The sequence below is a fragment of the Scaptodrosophila lebanonensis genome, unplaced genomic scaffold, assembly GCF_003285725.1.
Source record: "Scaptodrosophila lebanonensis strain 11010-0011.00,11010-0021.00 unplaced genomic scaffold, SlebRS2 tig00000024-arrow-pilon, whole genome shotgun sequence".
In the NCBI taxonomy this organism is placed as follows: Eukaryota; Metazoa; Arthropoda; class Insecta; order Diptera; family Drosophilidae; genus Scaptodrosophila; species Scaptodrosophila lebanonensis.
The window spans coordinates 16101911-16124021 of NW_022060538.1; the positions used below are offsets into that span (position 1 = coordinate 16101911).

The 22111-nt window shown below is 42.5% G+C and overlaps 2 protein-coding genes and 1 long non-coding RNA gene across 16 annotated transcripts in view; 1 reads left to right on the forward strand and 2 right to left on the reverse strand.

Moving 5' to 3' along the window:
• The window catches only part of LOC115620830 (protein lap4), a 91705-nt gene extending 80617 nt beyond the window's left edge, over positions 1-11088 (reverse strand). For all 13 annotated transcript variants that reach the window (XR_003995247.1, XR_003995246.1, XR_003995239.1 and 10 more), the window contains exons 1-2: positions 10957-11088; positions 9373-9931 (exon numbers count right to left, since the gene is read on the reverse strand). Coding sequence is in view for 4 of the 13 variants with exons in the window: in XM_030514261.1 (XP_030370121.1) it covers positions 9373-9534 (162 nt within the window). In the remaining 9 variants the exon portion in view is untranslated. The remainder of the gene's footprint in view (positions 1-9372; positions 9932-10956) is intronic.
• Positions 4477-5835, forward strand: LOC115620832. The gene is made up of 2 exons (XR_003995249.1): positions 4477-4909; positions 5533-5835. It is a non-coding gene; the product is annotated as an uncharacterized LOC115620832 (long non-coding RNA).
• Positions 11089-12541: 1453 nt separating the features above from the next.
• The window catches only part of LOC115620377, a 124217-nt gene continuing 114647 nt past the window's right edge, over positions 12542-22111 (reverse strand). For both annotated transcript variants that reach the window (XM_030513583.1, XM_030513584.1), the window contains exons 10-16: positions 21930-22001; positions 17222-17373; positions 15518-17156; positions 14921-15407; positions 14203-14475; positions 13961-14140; positions 12542-13897 (exon numbers count right to left, since the gene is read on the reverse strand). In XM_030513583.1, coding sequence (XP_030369443.1) covers positions 13783-13897; positions 13961-14140; positions 14203-14475; positions 14921-15407; positions 15518-17156; positions 17222-17373; positions 21930-22001 — 2918 coding nt within the window. In that variant the 3' untranslated portion in view covers positions 12542-13782. The remainder of the gene's footprint in view (positions 13898-13960; positions 14141-14202; positions 14476-14920; positions 15408-15517; positions 17157-17221; positions 17374-21929; positions 22002-22111) is intronic.

Sequence of the window (22111 nt, forward strand, 5' to 3'; positions counted from 1 at the left end):
AACAAAAAGACATTTCACGATGGAAAACCCTTTTGCAGCTCCAATTTCCCATTTCCCTTTGTGCTGCTTTGAACACTGTCATGCCCTCTTTATGGCCACCCACAAAGTGCCACAGTTGCTGCTTCCATTTTTACGCCTTTGCTATTTTTAAAAACGAAAGGCATTGCAACAAATCATGCGTCAGAAAGTTGTAACTGTCAACGGCAACAAAGGCAACAAAAGTGCAGGAAGACGGAAGAAAAACACAGAAAGGCGGCCGGCTATGGTAATGGTTGGGTGGTGGTGCTGTGGTGTAGCAGTGGTGCAATGGCCGGATATAATGCTAAAAAGAAGCAAAATGCAAAAGAGGACAACTGAAAAAAAGACACGAAACGAAACGAATGCAATGTGTAAACTTTTTTGCCAAGTGCTGCATAAAGAGGCTGCCTGAGTGACTGGTTGAATGACGGATAGACTGCCGGTACGACCGGCCCACAGCCGAGAGCCAAGAGCCAACAACCCACGGCCCACGCGCGTTCCACCCAGCCCATTCTCTATCTCTCTCCCGGTCTTTCTATTCCACTATCTCTTTTGCTTGAATGTAAATTACCGGCGGGCTGGCCGGCCGGCCGGCCGGCAAAACTAACGCGCGTACTACACAACACACAACCTAATGATGCCGTACTACCAGTTCAACTCGACCACACTCACTCACACACACACACACACACACACACTCACACACTCACACATTCGCATTCTCGTGTCCAACACTCACACTGGGGCCCGTGCTATTCGCCCAGTCAGCACACTTTTACTATTGTATCTAGTTTAAGCAGGCGCGCAGCAACTTGCTGGCAGCAACGACGCCAACGAGAGCAACAACCACAGCTACAGCCACAGCAGCAACAACAACAACAACAACATGCTCGTAGATAGCGGCCACAACTAGCAGCGAGAAATTGCTTTTAGCCAACATGTGCGGGCCAGTAACGAGTTGGCGAATTGCATCACAGTAGTTCGTAGCGCATCCAAGCTCCCAGCCAGCTATTGAATGCACTCGCACATCCACACGAGTGGAGGCAGTAGTCGGTGGACAGGTATGTAAATATGTATGTGTGTTCGAGTATGTTTGTAGCCTAGAGACGCTCCCAACATCACGCACACACTACACTGAGGAAACTTTCAACTGTGCGAGAGCTGCCATTTATATTTCGAAAACATTCGAAAACAAACATTCCCCATTAAGATCAACACAATTGGCATTCGCTTGAACTAATTTCTGAAGCATTACAAGTATTACTACTCTATATGTCACTACTATATGTTAGGAAGTAAATAAAATGAAGTAATTGGGTGCTAAGGCAAGGCTGTAAGGGAGATGGCCCTTTAGTTCAATCAATTATCACCTTGTCGAATCTCCGATAACTACTATAAGACACCCATATACTGGTTCGATTCAGGCTCATCGAACTTTCATGCTAGTCCTTGAAATACCTAACGATGCCAAGATAAGTCACACATCATGCATTATTAAATTAATCCCCCTCATAAAAATTAAAGAAAAATCGCACGAAAATGTTCAAAATGTTCAAGAAAACAAAGAATTTTCATACTTGTATGACTTTTTTTTTCAGTATTTTACCTTCAAAGCCCTAGAATTGCTAATTCTCAACAAATAATCGGTCGAAGAGAGGGCGCACGCAAGTGGTAGACATAAAACGCAAAATGTTTTTCCAAAATATGAGTTGGCTAACAAAATCAAAGAAAGAAATATTTTTAAAGCAGCCTTCTTTCCACTGAAGATTTGACAAAAAAAAAGCAAAACATTAGTTACTATGAAGTCTAAAAAGTATTTCAAAGTTTGCAACATAATAATTTTTCAATTTATTGGTGGTTTCTCTAAATACCCTATGGACATTTTTTCAGTGTACTACACAGCATGTGGAGAGAGAGAGAGAGAGAGAGAGAAGGAAGAGCAAGACAGACGCATAGATACTCGTACATAGTTGCATCTGCATGCTTCTGCAGCAACCGAGGCTGGCTGAGTAGCTGGCTTGGAGCCAGACGTCGGACTCATGGCTTTACGGTTGGGTTGGGTGTGGATGGATTCGGGTAACAAGACTGAGCATGTGGCGAGCGAATGGATGCACAGATGCAGAATATGAACTGATGCGGTTACTGCTTACTGCTACTGGGCTGGTCAGCCAGCAGTCTATGCTGTGTACTTAGGTGGGGTAATTAATTGAATTATTTGGCGTGCAGGGATCAAAGGAAAACGTAAAGTGCATGCCTTAAACGCATTTGCATACACAACATAATAAATCCAATTTGCTTGTTAAAAGTCAAGTTGAAATAACTAAATTCTTTAAACAATGCCAACACAGAAACACACACGCACACTACTCTAGTTGCTCGTACAAGTATGTGTAGATACATAGCTGCAGATACATTTGACTACGAACTGGTGCTGTGTGCCTCTCTCACTGAACCGTGACATGACAATACACACATATGTAGTACATACAGACAGACAGACATAGACACAATCGTACATATACATAATGCTTATTAATACACATGTATGTTGTTCGCTTCGTTGATTTCAGCAAAGCTGTTCTTTTTTCTTGCTAAATGTATCTGAAATTGTAATCAGTGGCGAATCTGTTCGAATATATCTCGTCGTGGTGTCTCACACACGCATGCTTGTGTGTGCATGTTGCAAATGACTGGGCGCTCAGCGAATTGTGGCCAACGACAGTGACAGACGGAACGGCTGAAAACAAGTTCTAGATACTTTAATGTGTGCGTTTGTTTGGTCGCAATGTTTGTGTTGTTGTTGTTCCTGTTCTTGCTGTATCTTGTTGGTCGCATCAGAATCGTTCAGCGAAACCAGCTGAGCTAGAAGAGACAGACAACAGACAGACAGTTAAACCGTCAGCGACAAACACAAACACACATGCAGCAAAAGCGTCTAGTTGTGCTTGTTATTGTTGTTGCAGTGGTTGGGGGTAACAACTACACTTGAAAGGCTGCGTCGCTTAGCATTTCACGCCATAAAAGTTGCAGAAGATACAAATGGCAAATGGCAGGCAGTCAGACAGTCGGCCAGTCAGATGCCGGCTTGTGTCGGCAGTTGCAGTTTCATTTTCACATGCAGCGCAACAACAACACTTCCATGACAACAAACATTCAACCAAGCTGGCGTATTTCGGAACTGTGGACCAAGTGTGGTTGCTTCCCATCTCTGGGCGCCTGTTCAAATCTGTACATCTTCATTTTTCTACCAACGCACGCACCCGTATGCTCGACTCGCACACAAACAACGACCGAACGCATTGTTGCAGCTGCTGCTGCTGTGCCACAAGTTGCAGACACAGCGCCTGGCAACAAAAGAAGCTGACTTCGAAGCTGAGGCAGCAGTAACTCCAACTGTGTTTCTAACAATTCAGCTTTTGAGCGATGCATCCGATCGTTCCGTCTAAACAACGGCAAATGGCAACTGATTAATTATTGTAAACGAAGGGGGGAAGGAAATTCAATGAAAGATGTTGAGCAATTACAGCAATGCAATTATTAACAATGTAGGGGGGTGGGGAGCATTGCTCAGATTGAGAATTGTTACAGCCCAAGAACAGACATTGGTTTATCGACAGCAAGAATATTTGATGAGAGGACCAACTATTTGGCAGTAATGTTATAAGCATGGCCCTCTTTTACACCCCAACACAACTGATTAAAGTCCTAGCCAAATTATTAGCACTAACTAAAGTTGTTGGCCTTGTTTTGGTTATTTAGATTACTTATATTTTTTCGTTCCTCCAGCAATTACTTCTGAGAAAATTCCATTAAATCTATTTTCCGCCGATTTCTTCCAGCCTGATCATAGATTTTGCTCGATTACTGCCATCGCCATGTCCACCATTGTTGTTTGATTTATTTATTTTAAAACTGCATGTAAATGAAACTAAAATGGCGATCATATAAAAGTAGTACTTTAAAATATATTGTTGGCGGCTCATCAAACGTAATTGATTTGTTGAAACGGGTAAACTATTTGAATCGGAAAGATAACGAGAATCGTAACTTAAGGCTTTAGACAAAGTTGCATAAGCAATTATGGACCCCTATTTCTCTCTCAGATTCGTCAGAAGAAGCTCGTAGGATAATGCAGAAGCTCCTGAATAGTGAAAGGACTTTAAGTTGGAAGACGAGAGAGCCTCTTCTAAGCCAGTTGTGGGCATTACAAGTGTGAGGGAAATGGGTCTCGGAGGGGAACATTAGCCCGGAATGAGTCGCAGTTCTAGGCACCGCTAACGATAATAAGCAATTATTTACCCAGTAGAACAAATGTATTGACTAAGTTGGAATGTATTGACTATTTTCTTACTTAAGTAGTAGGCATATTTATTAGATTTTTTGGTTTTTTTTTTGCTCAATTTAAATGTAAGCACAAAAAACCGAACAGATGTATATTTACAAAATTACAAATGAATTATGGAATTTATGCAGTTCGTCTGGGACGCATTGTCGGCAATAGGATTATGGGTTCTGGCAGCAGCATTCCAAATGGCCATCAATTTCTGTGCTCAAATAGTTTTTATGTCCCGAAGTTCGAGATGAAACGAAACCAAAACAAAGCCAAACCAAACAAAACATAACAGAACAGATTAGTGCCTGTTGCTTGACTCTCCGAAACTTTTCCGCAGCCAGTGCCAATGAATTATAAAAACTTGACGTCAGTGTCTCGGTTTGTGTTAAAAGCCGCTAGAAAAACTAATTGAAATAGCTGGAAGAACGTTTGTTATAGACGACAGCAAACCGGTTTTCAGCAGCTGCGTATAATTTATATGAGCAGGGAAAGAGATGGCGGAGGGAGACAAATTGCACCAAGTAGAATACATTTGAACGTATACAAGTATTTAGTAAGGTATGTATAGTAAGTGTCTTCGCAAGGCATCAGATAAAATTGTATTTATAGTGCGCACTGGCTTTCTGGCTATCTTTATTTCGAACCAGCCTTATGTTCGAGGCCCCCGAATTAGGAGAACTAACGAAATAACTAACGAAAATTCGTAGTTATGAAAGGTAAACTGGCGACTCGTCGCCGTATTAAATACTTAGCAGTTGTTTTCTGTTTTCTATAAGCTTAGCTGCCATTGCTTGCTATAAATGATGTCATTGCCAGTTGGCCGTGTTCAATAAAACAAACCACAACAGAACGCAAAACCCCAAAAGCACCTGCAATGCAGACACTGCAAGAAAACATAATATTTGTATTTATAAATAATTCCAAGTCTGCCGAAAAATTTTGCTAGTTCTTTTCAAGTTAATACATCGGTACTTAATAATTAATTAATAACTTAATTGAAAGCCGTTGAAATGGCATTTTGAACGTGTTGTTTAAATTCGAATAAAAAGCATTTGAAAACCATTTTGAAATCTATTTGTGTTACGTTTTTTAACAGCAGCAGAAGAAGCACTCTCCACACTTGTATTATATGCCAGAAAATATTAGTTATTGATCGCTGCTTTCTCAATACTTTCTTGCAGTGTAGCAGCGTGTTCCAATTGCGAAAGCCAAGCAGCCAAAGTGGCAGGCAGGCCGGTCGAGCCCAGAAGGCAGCAACGACGTTAACTTTGGCGATAAGGTGATTACGACAAGTTATCTTATCTGCGGGCGTGACTAATTGCCGCAAATGAAAGGCATGGATGCCTGACTGGTCGAAGCAACAAATTTCTAGCCTGCTGCTACTTTAAGTACCACAGGCATGGCAGGGAAATATTTAAAGAAAAAAACCAAAAACAATGAAAAAAAAACAAGAAATAAAAATGTGCAGACATTCGCTTGAGGTAGGTTCGACTCTGTTCTGTTCTGTTTTTTTCTTTACTTCAAGCTCAACTAATTGCATAATGCAAATACATGCCAGTAATAGGTACAAGAACAACAACGACAATGCACAATAGACAGCCAAAGGCAGTCCAAATGAGCAAACGCTCCGGCGCAGCTGTGTTGACAGGCGGCGGACATGAATAGCACACGAGATTGAGGCAGATTGTTGTTGAATTAAGAGCTTCAATTGAAGTACGATCTGTGGATGTCTGACTCTCTTTTTATAGTTGCTGTTCTACTGTTGCTACTTGAGCTGCTGATGTCGCTGACAGCACGGAAATTGTGCAGCTTTCATTTTGCAAAAAGGGTTACCAAGCGTCAGCAGCAGCAGCAACAACAACTGCAACAGACCACAACAATAACAATCAAACACATCCGATGTTGTCGGTTGCTTAGAATTAAAATGAACTCAATTGTGAAGCAACAGCAACAGCAACGACTAACAACAGGGCAAGAACATCATTATGACTGTCATTCTTTCGATGTTGTTGTTGTTGCTGTTACTGCGGTCATGTATTTTGCTTGGACAACAAGCCGCCGCTCCAGCAACAACAGCAACATGTAGTTGCTGCGGTCGCAACAGCAACCAGCAACAAGCAACATGTGCCTACCGCTCCAGTAAAAGTTGATGCTGCTGCTGCTGCTGCTGTCGTCTCAGGTTTATTGATATAAAATGCCAGCACAAATTTGCATTAGAAGTTCATTAGTGAGTGTGCACGGAAAACCGCAGCACTGACAACAACAACTGCGGAAACTAGAGGGGGCCAGCAACTAATGAAACACGAATGTCGAAGACGACAACTACAGAGAAGCGTCTCTACAACACGCAGCAAATTTCAGGCAATATCATTTTGTAATCAGAACTACTCGGCATATCATTCCGATTTGAGTTTAAATAAGTTCGGATTTTGCAAAACTATAATATATTTACGCATCGGAAAAGTGTCAAAATTTAAAACACAGATTGGATTGATATTGAAATGGGTTGGTCTTGTCTTGCTTTGTAATTCCTTGATTACCAAATATTGGAAAATTAATACCCTTTTAAAGTATAAGCTGAAAATAAAGGTCTCATTTATATTGTCTATTGTAAATTAAAATAAATCGAACCATATTAGATGGGAATAGGTAGACGCTACCAGTAATAGCTAATAGCTACTACTAATATAAAACTATATAATGAAAACTCTCTTGGCCGAACACTCACGATCGGCCAATTTTTGTCCGCCCAAGGGGAGTGTCCGCTTAAGGGGATACTTAAATACTTTATACACCGATCGAATGTTTAGAAAAAGTGTCCGGATAAAAGAGGTGCCCATTAAGGGAGTTTTCACTGTATTCAATAATATTTAAAAGTTAGTAGTAATTGGATCAGTCACATCTTCTTTCCTAGCTCCATTTCTTCATACTCATGTGGAATTGGAAATCCTATTTTTCTGTTTTAGGCAATGTTGACTGCTAAACAACAACAACAACAGCAGAAGCAGTTGCAGCAGCGTGGAAAGCTGAAGAAAGCCTGGCTGGTTGACCGCAAATGAATTGCAGGCCAAATGCAAAAATGGGCCAAGATGTGCACACGATGTGACATTTGAGCGGTCGAATTAGAGTGATGGAAAGTCGAGTCTCCGCATAGTTGGATCGAGATACAAGCATTCCCAACTGAGTTTGGGGACAGGTGTGGGGGGGGGGGGGGGGGGGGGGGAATCGATGCCACCATCACCACCATAATCACCGAGCACCACTTGTTGCTATAGCAACGACTGTGTCCAACCCACGTAATTCTGTTTATGTCGGCAACTTGTTTATCTGTCTGTACATACATACATACATACAGATACATATGCATGTGCGTGGGTGTTTGTAACTGTAGCCGAGGGCATTATACGTTTCTGTATCGGCTGTTGGGAAATGTGAAGGGGTGGGGTGTGGTGGGAGAAGGAGCGACTTCTATAAACAAGTAGCGCTTTGTGTTCGAACATAAACAAACTTTAGACAAAAACAAAAAGGAGCACAAATGTCAAGCAAATAGTTCAACTTCTTTTTCAACTATAAAGTGGAAAAGTATGTAGTCCTATAAAAAGGCAACCCGGCGTCGATGTCGCAGCTTAAAGCGTTGCTAGTTGTCAATACGAACTTGTATCCTCATATGTAACTGTAGTTGTAGATAGTCTTCGTGCTATTTATTATTCATTCGATTAAAGCACGAGACTCTCAGAAGCGACCACAAAGGGCTATTATCAATGACATAATATGTATCTGTAAGATTCAATTATGCTCGGCATGGCTTGGCCTATTAAATAAGAGTGTATCTGCGTGTGTGTGTATGCACTTTACAAGAAGCAGAACAACAGCAAGCCATTGTTGTCAGAGCCGTGAGCTCAGGGAAGAACAATTTTCTACGTACCATCATGTAGTCGCTCAGTATTAATTAAAGACTTCCGCCCGACTTTGCGATGGCTCCGACAACATCGCCTCGTCTTTTGTTGTAATTATTGCCTTGGTAATGACGATGATGCGCTCAGATAGCAGCCCAGATAGCAAAGTTGGCAGAAAACAGGCGGTATTGGAGAGGAGCAGAATAGCTCGGGCAAGAGGAGCAGCGTCGCTAAGTTTTAATGCAAATGACGCTGTCGCTGTCGCCGTCGCTGCCCAACTACCCAGCTCTCTAAACGAATTCAGAGAGAGAATGAAATAGACAGGACTGAGCCTAGAGGGTAAGCAGCGGAGCGCGTTAACAAATGACAATGGCAGGCAGAAGCAGAAGCAGAATCAGGAGCTGTGACAGCAACTCAGCCCAATACGAGGGCGAGCAGAGAAGGGGAGAAGGGAGGAATTGGCTAAGCCATTAGCACTTCGCATTCAAATCATCTCGGAATGCGAATAAAACAGCTGTTAGAAGTGTAGAGAGAAATGCCATCGAATAATTGGAATCTATACGAGTACACACATAAATACATACATACATACAACTACATACCCGTACATAGGTACAGTAGAAAGTGCTTCAGTGGAACTCAAACAAAAACAGTATAAATAAATAAAAGTGACGTAAATGCCAACTCATTGGAATAAATTATCAGGAAATTCCAAAACGTAGATTAGATAATGGGCGAAGAAAAAGTGGGCTTAAGAGAAATTTACATTTTATTCAGCATAGTTTTTTTTTGTAAAAGCTGTTAATAAATGCGCAGATTTGAAAACATTTGCATATGCACATGCAATCGAACTGAGGCTCGATTCAATTCAATTGTTGAGATTTAAATGACAATGACTAATAACGATGCTTTTTATTCAATTAAGCGTTGAAATATATTCTACCCAGTGGAGATTCATTAAGAACATAATATTCATTAAACTGTTAATCTAATTTTTCGATTTATTTTGGAGTTAAAGTTGGATCATTGAGAACTTTTAATAAATTCTTAACTACAAAAGGGGAACAATATAGGGATTAGACAGTTTCTTAAAATATCTGGTGTACGCGACTTTTTTTTACTAACCTTTGGCAAATCGCGTATGTGATTTGCATCTAGAAAGAGTTCCTCGAGTGTGCGGGAATAGCGTAGAATCTCTTCGGGTACTTGGGGCAGGGAACAGTGACGCTTGTCCACAAATTCCACCTGCCGATTGCAGCCCTTGAAGATTGGAATGCACTTGAACATGATTGATGAATTGTTGTTTTCGTTTAGTCGTTATTATTGTTGTTGTTGTAGTTGTTGGTATAGTTGATGACGTTTGTCGTAGTCGCTTCTTGTTTTATATCGGTTCGAGCGCGCATCGGTTGTGGTTCTTGTTGTTGTTGCTGCTGCTATCGTCGATGTGGTCTATGCGTAGGTCAAGCAACAACAACAAAATCGTCACGTTCGATTTGCGGCATCTGTTGCAAGCAGGCGAACGCACACACGCACAAACACACGCGAACGCACACACACACGCACAGGCGGGCCTTTTAGCCGCCCTAGGTTGGTTTTGTTTTTCCTTTTTTCTTTGCTTTTCTTGCACTTTTTAGTATTCACTTTTTTTATTGCACACGTTTTGGCCACATTTTAAACCTATTTTCTGTAATACAAATTAATATTTTAAATACATATTATGGTTTAAGCGCGGCCATATAAATGAATCAAAAACGTTGCAAAAAGGAAGAGGCAGCACGACAGGAGCAGCTGCCTTGCCTTGCCTGGCCTTGCCTGCCGTTGTTGTTGCTCTACAGGGAGTTGTGAGCGAGCAGAGAAGAGAGATGTGTGTGTGTGTGTGTGTTGAGAGCGAATTGAATTCAAAGCGCGCGCACGCCGCTGTCAGCAAATAAACCGAAAAGGTTTGTCTTTACATGCCTTTGCCCCCATCTGCGTGTGTGTGAGTGCGTAATGGCGAAAATCATGAATTATAATAAATTCTAATTGGCACTTTTTCTGAACAAGCCGTCGCCTTTCGCACAACTAGTTTCTGTTGCTGTTGGCTACTTTTGCAAACATTTTATCACGTACCAATAGCAGCTTGAAAATTGCTCAGCGAGCTGGCGACGCGGCATTTGTTGCTTCTTCTCCCAACAACAGCAACAATGTGAGAAAAGCAGTCAGCAAGCTGCCCAACAACAATGACACTTGATTGCTGTTGCTGCTGCTGGTGGTGCCGCGCTTACGAATAGGCTTAGAATGAGGGAATGGCTAAAAGACAACAAAAGCATAGCAGAAAAACAACAGCGTGCCAATGCCAGCGCCAGCGCCAGCAGCGACGTCAACGTCAACGCACAATCGAAAACTCCACTTGAGTGTAGAAAATTAAACGAAATAAAAACGGAAAAAATTATTAACAGCGGACAGCGACGACACACCCAACAGACGAAAACAGCCAGAAAACAGCCACGCACTCAGCCACACTCTTATACACCAATAAACGCATGTCCCATTGAAATTCTTTTGTGCATTTTCATGCGGCAGCACAACAACAAAATGATGGTCATAGGCGGCGGCGTCCCCACACAACAATTACAACAACAGGCTGGAAGCAGCAGGCCTAGGCAAGGGCGTTTATTTTTCGCAGGCTCTAACACGTTTCGCGTTTATTGTGTTTTTAGGAACACTTACAATGCTTTGCATGCAGCACAATTGCAATAAATAAGTAAAATAACTGTACAAAATACAAAAAACAACGCGAACGCGCACGCACGCACACACTCAAACACACAGAGGCAGGCGGTCTACACAAAAAAGTGTAAAACAGCGCGTACCAACCTCTTGCAACGAAAAATTCTCGAAAACTGCGCCTCTCACCGACAGTGCGACCATATGCAAGAACTGCCAAAATAACTTCATTCAAAATATTCAAAATACCAAAAAATACTGTAATGTGCATTTATCGAATGTAATACTATCAATTGATTTATACTCTACGTCAGCGATACAAAATATAAGAAGCCTTCTAATCAGCACTTAATGAGGTAGTTTTTAGATGCAGAAACTCTTGTGAAGGCGCTACTGCCGATAAATACTGCTTCATTTCTTAGTATTTATTAATGCTGCCAGATCAGCAGAATATGAAACAGCTGTTTCTGCCCCTCAGATAATAACGTCTATTGGAATGCAGAGCAGAGAATTTGTAAATTTTTTAATCTCTCCCAATATTTGCTAAAAACTGTAAGCACATGCCAAAAAAGAACTAAATTTGAAGCACCTGCGGGTCAGAGACTTAAGCCGTTTACCCTTTTGATATTAAAATAAAAAAAATAAATCTTAGTTTTAGATCGAAATTTGTGGGTTACGGAAGCTATGTATATATTTTACAAGTGACTGCTAAGGAGGCCGGACTTCAGGAGACCTTCCGGTCACGTTTTGGTATCAGGACTATTTTATTAGACACTTTTAACTTTCAAGTAAAAACTGGTGGCAATGGGGTATTAAATCTGTTGACTATTTTATAAAATCAAATTAGTTTTATTATTTAACAATCCTGAATAATTTTGAATATACTGAATTTTACTGGAACGTTACCTATAAATTGACGGCACAGGTCAGTTACAAATGTCTAAGAAATGTTAAACAAATACAAATATTTACATATAAACCAATAGGGCTAGCTTAATATGAATATATAGTTTATAAACTTTCTGAGATCCCTGCGTTTATACAGACATTCGAACAAACTGCCACCATCTCCCATATCCCTCGGTTTGGCGGACAACAATCAAACAAGCCCTCATTTGTTTTAAATAATGTTTTGATTACTTATACAGGCAGCATTGGAGCTCCTATTAGAAACTAGGATCAGTCTGATATGTCTGTCTTTTCTTTTCAGAATGGCCCCTGAGAGGCATTTATTGTGCAACAGATGTCGTTTCTTTTTGGCGAACAAGTAAAAGCTTAACCCAAGCTGACTTAGATATACGTGTAATATGAAATCCTCGTGCTGTGTATGTATCTTTCGTTCAAAGCAGGAAGGCCTCAAAATTGCAAGGTGAAGGTGGGAGATAAACAATGTTCTTATCCTGAACCATTTGTTTCCTCTCCGTGTTAGCCGAATTTTCGACAGCTAGCATTTCTGAGCCAAAACAACCGTTGTTTAGGTCAACCTTGCTTTTCAGTGATTAGTTATCCAATTAAATGAATCTATCTGAACCAATGAAGCAATGAACTGTGACCACCTCCCTGGATACTGGAAAGAAAGCATATAGAATTGTTTTTTCACATTTGATAATATGTATTTTTATTGTAATTTTGTATGCTCTTTTTTCTTTGTATAATTATTGCAGGTGTACTGTATAGTACTCTCTCCTCTACACACCTTGTTGACATTGGTGAGCTCTCTGGTTTCATCTGCCAGTTGGTCAACCATGGCCTGTCATTAATGCCTGCTTTTTTAGTAAGTATAGTATTTGATATATGCGCTCAAACAGACATACATTTAGACATATATTTATACTATTTTTAACTAAAACTAATCTGCCAAAATGGGCATATTGATCAAGGATCATAAGGTTCATACACCGAATATATATGTATATGTAAAGTACATATTTGTTTGTATACAAGTTTGTATAAGTGCATATATGCAGGTATAGACAATACATACAGATACATGCACGAACATACATTTTTGTTTTGCTTAACTCGATTATTTTGATATATATAGTATGATATAAATTTATTGGCTTACTTCATATACACATGAACATAATGCTTAATATCAGAATATCGCGAAACCAAATCGATCAATTTAAACAATGTTTTGCAAGAAGTAGAACTTGCGCTTTCTATGCTGAGTGTATTGGGTTTAGTAATTTAACTTAAATTTACAAAATTTGACTAGTTGGATTTTCTTTACACATTTTTAAGGTTCATCTTTTCCTTATTTATTATTATTATTATTTTTTGTTTTGTTTTTGTTGGTAGTTATTAGAGTTTCTCCCTAACAAGTGGGCTATAAATTAATTAACATTAAACACATCGACATTGGGCGACATTTTGAATAATTGTTAGTTATAGAACTTGTAATGAAATCCGAAAGATAGGCGTGCTTGTGATATTTATGAGTTGAGTATTTTGGATGTTAGATTTCATTTCTTAATCGTAGACCTAGCGACGTACATAAATCAACATATAAATATAATACATTATACAACGTAAGTTAATGTTTAAACAATAAAAGTAATTGTAAGACAAAACGCATTACAATTATTATTTACAAAACCATCTGTTTGTTTTCTCAAGCTCATTGTGGTCCATTGTGAGGTGGTTTGTGGATTCGTTGGGGTGTTCCTTTTTTGTGGTGGCTCTTGTTTTATAAATGCGTTTATCAATTTGCGACACAGGTTGCGGGTAAAGAACAAACGAACAAACGACAAACAAACGACGAACACCTCTAATATGTAATTGCAGACATATAACATTTAATATTTTTATGGTGAGACCATCCTCTTAGACCTTGCTCTCCGGACCCTCAGCCACGTGTTTGAACGCCAAACGTATGCGCGACAAATAGTGCGAGCATATGTGTCCGTAGTTCTTGTTATACCATTCCGGAGTTTTGCCCCTGCAGGTATGCAATAAAAATTAATACAAAACGCTATGAGATTGACTTCAATTTCGCACTCACTTGATATCCACGCGCGCTAAGTGCATGACCCGTGAACGACCGCTGCCACAGGGCTCGATCAGGTAGCGCGAGGCCAGCACCACACCCCGAACAGCTCCAAAGAGTGGCTTCGCCTTGGCATGATCAATTGATGTTTCCACAATGACGCAGGCGCCGCGTGGCAAGTCCGTTTGCCAAGAGCTGCAAGGGATCAAGTAATTACGTTAACAATTGCGATTCACTATCGAGGCATTTCTACTTACCGCAATACGCAGAAGTCCGTCGTTAGCTGGCCATCAAGGGCGTACTGATAGATTTCGGTACGATCGTCCAGTTTCTTCACCGTCTGGCACTGCAGCAGATTTACATCCCACGAAGCGCGCTGCTTAATTATATAATCCAGTACCTCCCTAGGCGGTCCCTCGATCTCCGTGGAGCAGCGCCATAGTCGCAGCGGATGGCCATCGCCCACCTTCTTGTAGGCAATGTCCACGTTGCTGTCCGTGAGGCAAGTGATGGTGAACCAACCTCTCGTTCTGCAAGAAATTTTGATTTTTAATGAAGGACGAATACCCAATAACACAGTCGCGATTCAAAAACTATTCCCCCCCCCCTCTCTAGAGATAAATTTGTTTACATTTGTGCATAAATGCTGCTCTACTGGTTTTAAATTATTATGGAATTACTAATACTACAGCTATAGTACATACTCGGAAGTATTCTTAGGAAATATCTTCAAATGTTTCAATTATTATTTATTATTATATATATTATTATTATAAATTATTTTGAATTGAATCGAAAACGCAGTTTTGGAATAAAATCTGATCTAAGCAGCGACGTTTAGTGCGAAGGTTCAAGGCCCTCCATGCAACTATCATCTCCGTAAAGAACACGACTCATGGGGGATTTAATTAATTCGAACTATGCTGGTTTCTCTGAAATATTTTAGATTTATAGTCTTTAGTAGCTGGTACTTACTTCTCGCGGCCCTCCTTGATGGTGGCACTGGTGCATTCATAGAGATACCCACGCCAGTTGTGGAACTGAAAGCCCTCACCCAGCATTTCTAGTGGCACTGGTTTCGACTCCTCCATGTAGCCGAAGTTGCATTTTCCCAGCTTTTCCTTGGCGGCAGTGTATATAGGTTTGTAGTGCTCGATCATGAAGGAGAGGCATTCGTGCGAAGCCTTGGCCTCGGCTAGTTCCTTCATGTCTGGCATGCCCGAGCCCTTGCCCTTACGACGCGGTGAGGCGGACACGGACGCCGTTCCCGTGGAAATCGAGGAATGGAAAATTGATTGGGCGAGACATACGCCCAAGTTGTTGCTGGTCATTTGATTTTGCTGTGAATTGGCCGCCACAATGGTGAGGAATTCGAGCAGAACATACAGGATCTCGCGATTCTCATCGGGCAACAGCAGCACAGCGCACTGTACGGCATCAATGCGAACTTCCGGTGGAAGATCTGTGGGGCAGAGAAGATGAGAGTAGAATATGAGAGTACTATTGTAATAAGAAATCTTTACACTTTCACTCGCAATTCATTTTATATTTCTTTGATATCCGGCTACTTACGCTGAAATATAGCTACAAAGGTTTCGGACATCTTGGTGGTCAGCAGGGATTCGGGAAGCTCGCGGAAATACTGCTTCAGCATGTCGGCCACATCGTAGGCCTGCTGCGTATCGAACACGTCCATGCACTCTGCCGTAGATTCGGTGCTCTCGATGATCTCCCGCAGCTTCATGATGCGTGACTTGCCACCACTCTTGCGGAAGATGCCCACCTGGTCCAGAGCATTTAGTTGAAGCCAGCGCAGAGCGGCGCGTACCGCAATCGGCAGTGTCTGCCCGGTGCGCTGTAGCACGAGCAGCAGTGGAACGCCGAATACCTTCTTGTCCTTGTAGTCGGGCATCTTGATCTTCTTAATAAACTTGGGCAGCTCCCAGTTCCAGCCGGATCGATGGGTCGGGCAGTACCGCTCCATATATCCGGTAAGAGTGACAAGCGCCAGCTTGCGTATGATTTGCAGCTGTCCTGCGGACATGGCAGCAAAGGGTATGCCGACATCCTGTTCCTGTATATTTGGCTCAATCTTTTGGGAGAAGCACTTCCGGAAAATCATGTTGGGTCGCTCCTCCATTTGGAAGCTGTGCCAGCGCACAACTGGCGTTCGTTTGCTGCCACTGCCACCCTCTTCCTCGTTTTTAGGCTCCTTGCGGGTAGTGCTGCGCGAGCGGAAGGACGAAGATCGGAAGCCTTCACGCTTCTTCGGGTCCTTGCCCAAGTTAAGCGAGCCGCCACGCGTTAGTTTTTTGATTTTGACCTCGGTGGTGTTGCTGTTGGCATCCTTGATTAGCAGCTTGCGTCCCTGATGGCACTCCGAGTCTGAGTGGGCGCCTATGTCGTCTACTTTGCCCGAGCGCTGCAGAAAGCGACGTGCCTTCGAGGGCTTGCGCAGCGATAACTTACCGCCAGTCGAAGACTCTTGACTGTCGCTGTAGTAGGACGAGGAGTCGTCCGACTTGCCCTCCTTCAGGTGAGGCATGGGGCTAGAGAAGAAGTGCAGGGGACTGGTTCGCATGGAGCGCGGTGTGGTGGGCGTGCGCTTGGGACTGGATCGGTTTGGACTCAGGAAATTTTCACTGTGCGAGGGTACCTTCAGTTCGTTACCGAAGAACGGCACCTTGGGGAATGTGTGCATGGGACTAACCGCCGACGGAGAGGGTGGTGTGGAGTAAACGGCATCCGGCTTCCGCATGCTGCTGCGCTGACCCAGCTGCATGAAGTCCAACACTTGAGGGCCACTTATAATCACGTTCTCGCGATTCTGTCGCTTGCGGCGACGCGACTTGATGGACTCGACGCGCCGCAACAATGCTTTGGCCCCGTCCTTGATGCGCTCGCTACCTGTGCGACGAAGGCGGGCGGCGGCACCATCGACGGACTCATTCAACGAGGTGTCTGTGGCGTCGCCCTTGCTGGCGCCTGGTATCATGAGCGTAATGCCTGCGCCCGATATATCGTAGGCATCGTCCTCGAAGCGATCCGGGCTGGACTCCTTAGAGGAGCTCTCTGTCTTCTCCACATTCAGTTTTCCCGGTGGCGGCAACTCCAGGCCCATTTCGCCTATGCGGGACCAGCGCCTGATGTGTGGTTGGAATGTCCAGTTCTCGCTGAGCGCAAAGTTTTCATCGTCCGACTCTTCCTTTTGCTGCAATTAAGATCCTCACATTAACGCCTCTTACCAAAAATGAAGCTCGATCCCTCATCTCTTACCTGCGGCGTTTGCGGCTTGTGCGACTGGTCTAGTCGCATATTGGCGCAACGATTCAGCACGCACAGGCGACGATAGAGTGACTGTAGCTGATCGTTCTCGAGATTGGTGTGATCTTTGGCTACGTTGGTTAGATCGATGGGGAATTGGTGATCTGCAATTAGAGAAGGATTGACCAAATTTTTAGCGACTTCAGCTCTTTAGGAGTGCATGCAACCGCTCGCGTCAACGGCGCGTGAAATTCTAAATGAAATACATTTTTTTCGGCCGCCCAAACCAGAAAATCCAATTCCATTGCAATCGCCTATAGCGTCTGTCTCAGTCCCAGCCAAGCGGCAAGTGAGGCGCCTATTAAATTGTAATAAGCAAAAACAACAACGATGCGGAAAACGATAAATATATGGGCGAGTAGTATACATACAAGTATGTATGTATATGAGTATGCCTGTATATAAGTATGTGTGCACATTTGTCTACGCAATATATTGCAGCAAAAAAGTCACGCAGCAAAATTTTCACAGCGTTTTTCCACACATCAGTATCCGCGCACAGTTCGCACGTAGGAAATCAAGTTCTTAGCAGCCTGCGACGACGACCAAGACGCCGACGACCACCACATAAAACCGATACAGATACGTAGATACAGATACATATGTCGTGTGTCGCGACTGAGCGGCTCATTGCCAGTCTGTGGATTCACTTGCAACTGCAACTGAACAATTACTGAGTAGGATGTCTGGCCGAAGGAAGTGGTCGAGAAAAGCTATCCTGTGTGTGTGTGTGTGTCTATGTCTTGCATTGGTTTCGCATTGTTTGATAAAAAAAATGTTGTGCACACATTTTCCCCCCATCAGCCGCCAATGAAGCCATTCACGGTTTGTTGAACTTCTGCTCAAGACATTCGCCGTCGGCGTCCCTTTCCCAGCAGCAAGCCGTCTCGTTTCACTCGCCAAGCTTTTTATAGTTTTGTTTACGCTACTGCCCGGTTATTTATAATTTCATTTAAATGTTTTACTAAATGTTGTGTGTTTAGTTTCAAATCCCATGTACTTTGATGCCGCGATATAAACAATTCAAAAAGGAAAAGGCCACAAATTTGAGACCCAATTTTGAGTGTGCCACTTAATCGATCTGTGGTGCTTGGAAGCTACCGTATTTTCTTCTCTACTCGTATAATCAAAGTTGACGTCAGAAATTCTTTGGCTGTTTGACTTTTACAGTAATTTACAAGGCAGCACAGCACAGCGCAGCGCATTCAACTACAAGTATTTGGGTCAATTGTATGATTAATTCTGCCGAAATAGAAAATGAAATATAGTTTAATTGCGGTATGTGGACGGTGCAAGACGGAGTACACAAAATTCGCCAAGTTCACTCAAATCTTGCTAATTAACAATTTCTCTAGCACATCTAAGCATAGCTTCATCCAAAAAATTTAACTTAAGTTTGCTTTTAAAAAACTCCCCAGTTTTGTTGAATTATTCTAATGCCATTAAACGCTTAGTGCGTCAGTTGAAATCAAATATCTGATGTTTACAATTATATCCAATATCCTATGACTGACTGGTTGTTGTGCTGCTGTACAATATATGCCGGTTACTCTCTGGAAACTCCTGGTTTTATACAAGCAAATAGATGCTTTGGAGTGCTTCCCCATTTATCAGTATAGCTCGGACTGTATTGCCCCCACTGAAGGTTTCCTCAAGCTCACTTTAAAAAGTAGTATTTAATTAAATTTAATTATTTCTCTAGATGCCGACAATTCTATAATATTCTGCTTACTGCGTACTTAAATACGAATACTAAGGGCGTAGGCAAAAAATTAAAATGTAATGCACGATGCATTAAAAAAATAACTTATGCATATGATCAATGAAAAAACTTCAACAAATCCAACTCAGTTTCATTCTAAGGCGAAATAGTGCGTTATAATAATGAACGTGTGATCGACTTTATATGGCAAAATTTTGTCTATGCCCCCCCCCCCCCTGCCTACGCCCTTTTGTTACTACTTTAAATAACGCAAAGGATTTCCTCCCTGCATACTTATTACCGAAAATTTTATTGCTTGTGCTATTGGCCCTTAATTTGTTAAACAATCCCGGTGTCCTCTTGGTTGTTTTTTAATGAACGTGCCACCTTCCGAGCCTCAACGCATAGAGGGGGCTTGCCAAAACAAACGAAACTCTGACTTTTTACACGCCACATCGACAGAACAAATTAGCAGCCGCTTACAGCTGCTACACCTTCTTTCATCATGTCGGGCTGCTGGCCAAATGACATTCGGCAGAATGCAACAAGGGCGAAAAGGTGAAAAACGCCCAAGGCAGCTTAAAGCCAAGCCCGAAGAAAGAGTTGGTGTGGCCGAAGACGAAAATCCTGTGCCACCAAGTCATCAAATCAAGCTTAAGCTGGAAATTTGAGAGCTGCCTTGCGGCCCTTGCTTACACGAAACCCATTAAAATAAGCATTTATCATGTGTGCTGTGTGCTGTGCCTTCCCGGCCAGAGATGGAGCTTGCAGCCGGAGACCGAACCTGGACGTGGGCCTCAGTCTGAGCCTGAGCTTGAGCCAAGCCCAAGCCCAAGCGCGAGCCCGAGCGCACGCGTACAAATTATGCTGCAAGTTACAAATTCGGTTCGTTTGCCTTTCTTGAATTTATGCAGCGCAGCGAGCATATTTCAAGGTCGGCGACATGCCGCCAGGAAGCGATCGACATCCACAGCAGCATCTTCGGCTCGCAGACAAGGGCATATGCATACAATACAATGGAAGGCATAAAGCGGGCATTAAGAGTCGTAGCCACGCCAAAATTGCTGGCTCTTAGTTTCAGATTCACTTTTGCTGATCACTCGCCGTCGCCGTCGCCGTCGCCTCATAACTCAAATTTAAAGTCAGGCAACTTTATCTGGCGGTAGGAAGTTTTGTGCCTCTTCTTGGACTTGTTATTTGAATTTGGGTGCGCGGCTTTTTTTGGGATGTGCGACCAATCCATGGGCTCATCACTCTGCACGGCCTTGGGGCGTTAAATGCGAAGCGACAAGCGAACCACAGAGATTCGGCGACAAAAACGGCAATGGATATACATATCGATATCCATACTCATGCTTGTATGTAGTAGATTATGTTTGTAATTTGATTTGTGGTCGGCGCGCCCGTTGCATAAGGAAATCAAAAATAAATTTAAAACATGCTGCAGGTTCAATGACTTCTTCCCACTAACTTTTTTTGGCCGAAACGCAGAGCATGTTGTTAAAATCGAAATCATTTTAATTTCATTTTTTATACGAAGGTGGTCCCCATAAATTCTTGGCCTGCGTGTCCTTTAGCCTTTTATTATATATTTTATCTGCTGCTGCCTGCGCTTCGCTCTCTTTCAAATTCGCTTAATTCATTGCCTCGCCAGGAAGGCACCCAAGTAGCAAGCCGCGATCCCAAGAAGCGCGGGTAGGCGTTCTTCTTGTGCTTACCCGCAGCTTTCGTTTTCGCTTCGAAGCATTTGCTGGCCTCTCAAATGGATTTCGGCAGGCTGGGACTTAATTGTTGTCGCACCGACACTGCCGGCGATGACGATGGCGATGGCGATGGCTTTGGATATTAATTTACTCAGACCCTATCATATCAGTCCAGGCCAATGGCTTCTTGCTTGCTTGCTTGCTGTGGTGTTGAAATCTTTAGACGAGTTCGCTGCTCAATTTTTGTGGGCCGTCATCTGGCAGTACTCGTGCAAGGTTCTGCCGCTGCCCATGACGTCTACAAGTATAGTTGTCACGTCATTGGTGCCTGTGCGTGCAGCAAATAGAATTTTATTGTGTTGTTGGTGCATTCAGAGGCACGCGAAAGGGAAAGTTTAATTGGATGCCGCGTCATTTCATCAAATTATTACAGTCCAGCGAAAATACAGCGAAATTATCAAACTAAATGGCACACCATTGTTGCTTGTAAAATAAGTACAGTTTGCGCTCGATAAATGTAACCCAATTGCCATAGAAGAATGTATATTTAGGGTAATTGAGTAATTGAAAACGAAACCCATTCCTCAATTAGTCCTAGTCTATCAAATATTTACTAATTTATCAAATAAATGCAAGCTTTAGTCTTCACTGTATTCAGTTATTGTTTATACTTTTATCAGAACCATCATTCAAATTTGGAATTTTAGTAAAATATGAAATTTCTCCTCGCTTAGAAATTATGTTGAAATTGTCGGCGATGGTGACTCCATCTTTGGAAAGGAAAGTTTAGTTGCATTGTTTAATTTAACCCTAAAATCAATTGAAGGTCCTATTGCTCTGATTTGCAAAATCATTGGCATGGGGTTAATAGTCCGATGTTCTTAGAAGGGCCACGCGCTAATCAAAATTGGCTCTATTTATTTTCTTAAAGTGCCTTACAATCGATTGTTCCTCTGCTTTAATAATTGAAAGCTATTTATTGCAGTTCCTTAGTGTCCCTAAGGGGAGCATCCTTAGCGAGCGCAGACTGTGACATTTAGTTTAAGTGCCGCCTTTCCTGCTGCGTCATTGCCGCTTGCTGCTGATGACGTCGAGGGGTCACATGAAACTGGCAATTACGTGCAACGGCAACATAAATGTCGCCTGCCACGCCCCATTCAGTGCGAAACAAAGGACATGTAAACACGCCAGAGTCAGAAGCTAGCGAACATCAAAGGGATAGGGGGCGGAGGGTGGGGTTTCCACTGTGACTTACCTTCGTACATTTGCGCATATTGCGGAAAACCTGCAGCCCGCAGCCATTTGCACGCTTCCACCGCCTCGATTTCTGCAAAGAGGAAGTATAAAATTAATATTGCGCATACGCCGGGTGGTGTGTCGTGCACTTTCGAAGCAATTAATAGTAATGTAATTTCGCTGACCAACGCGCACATTGAG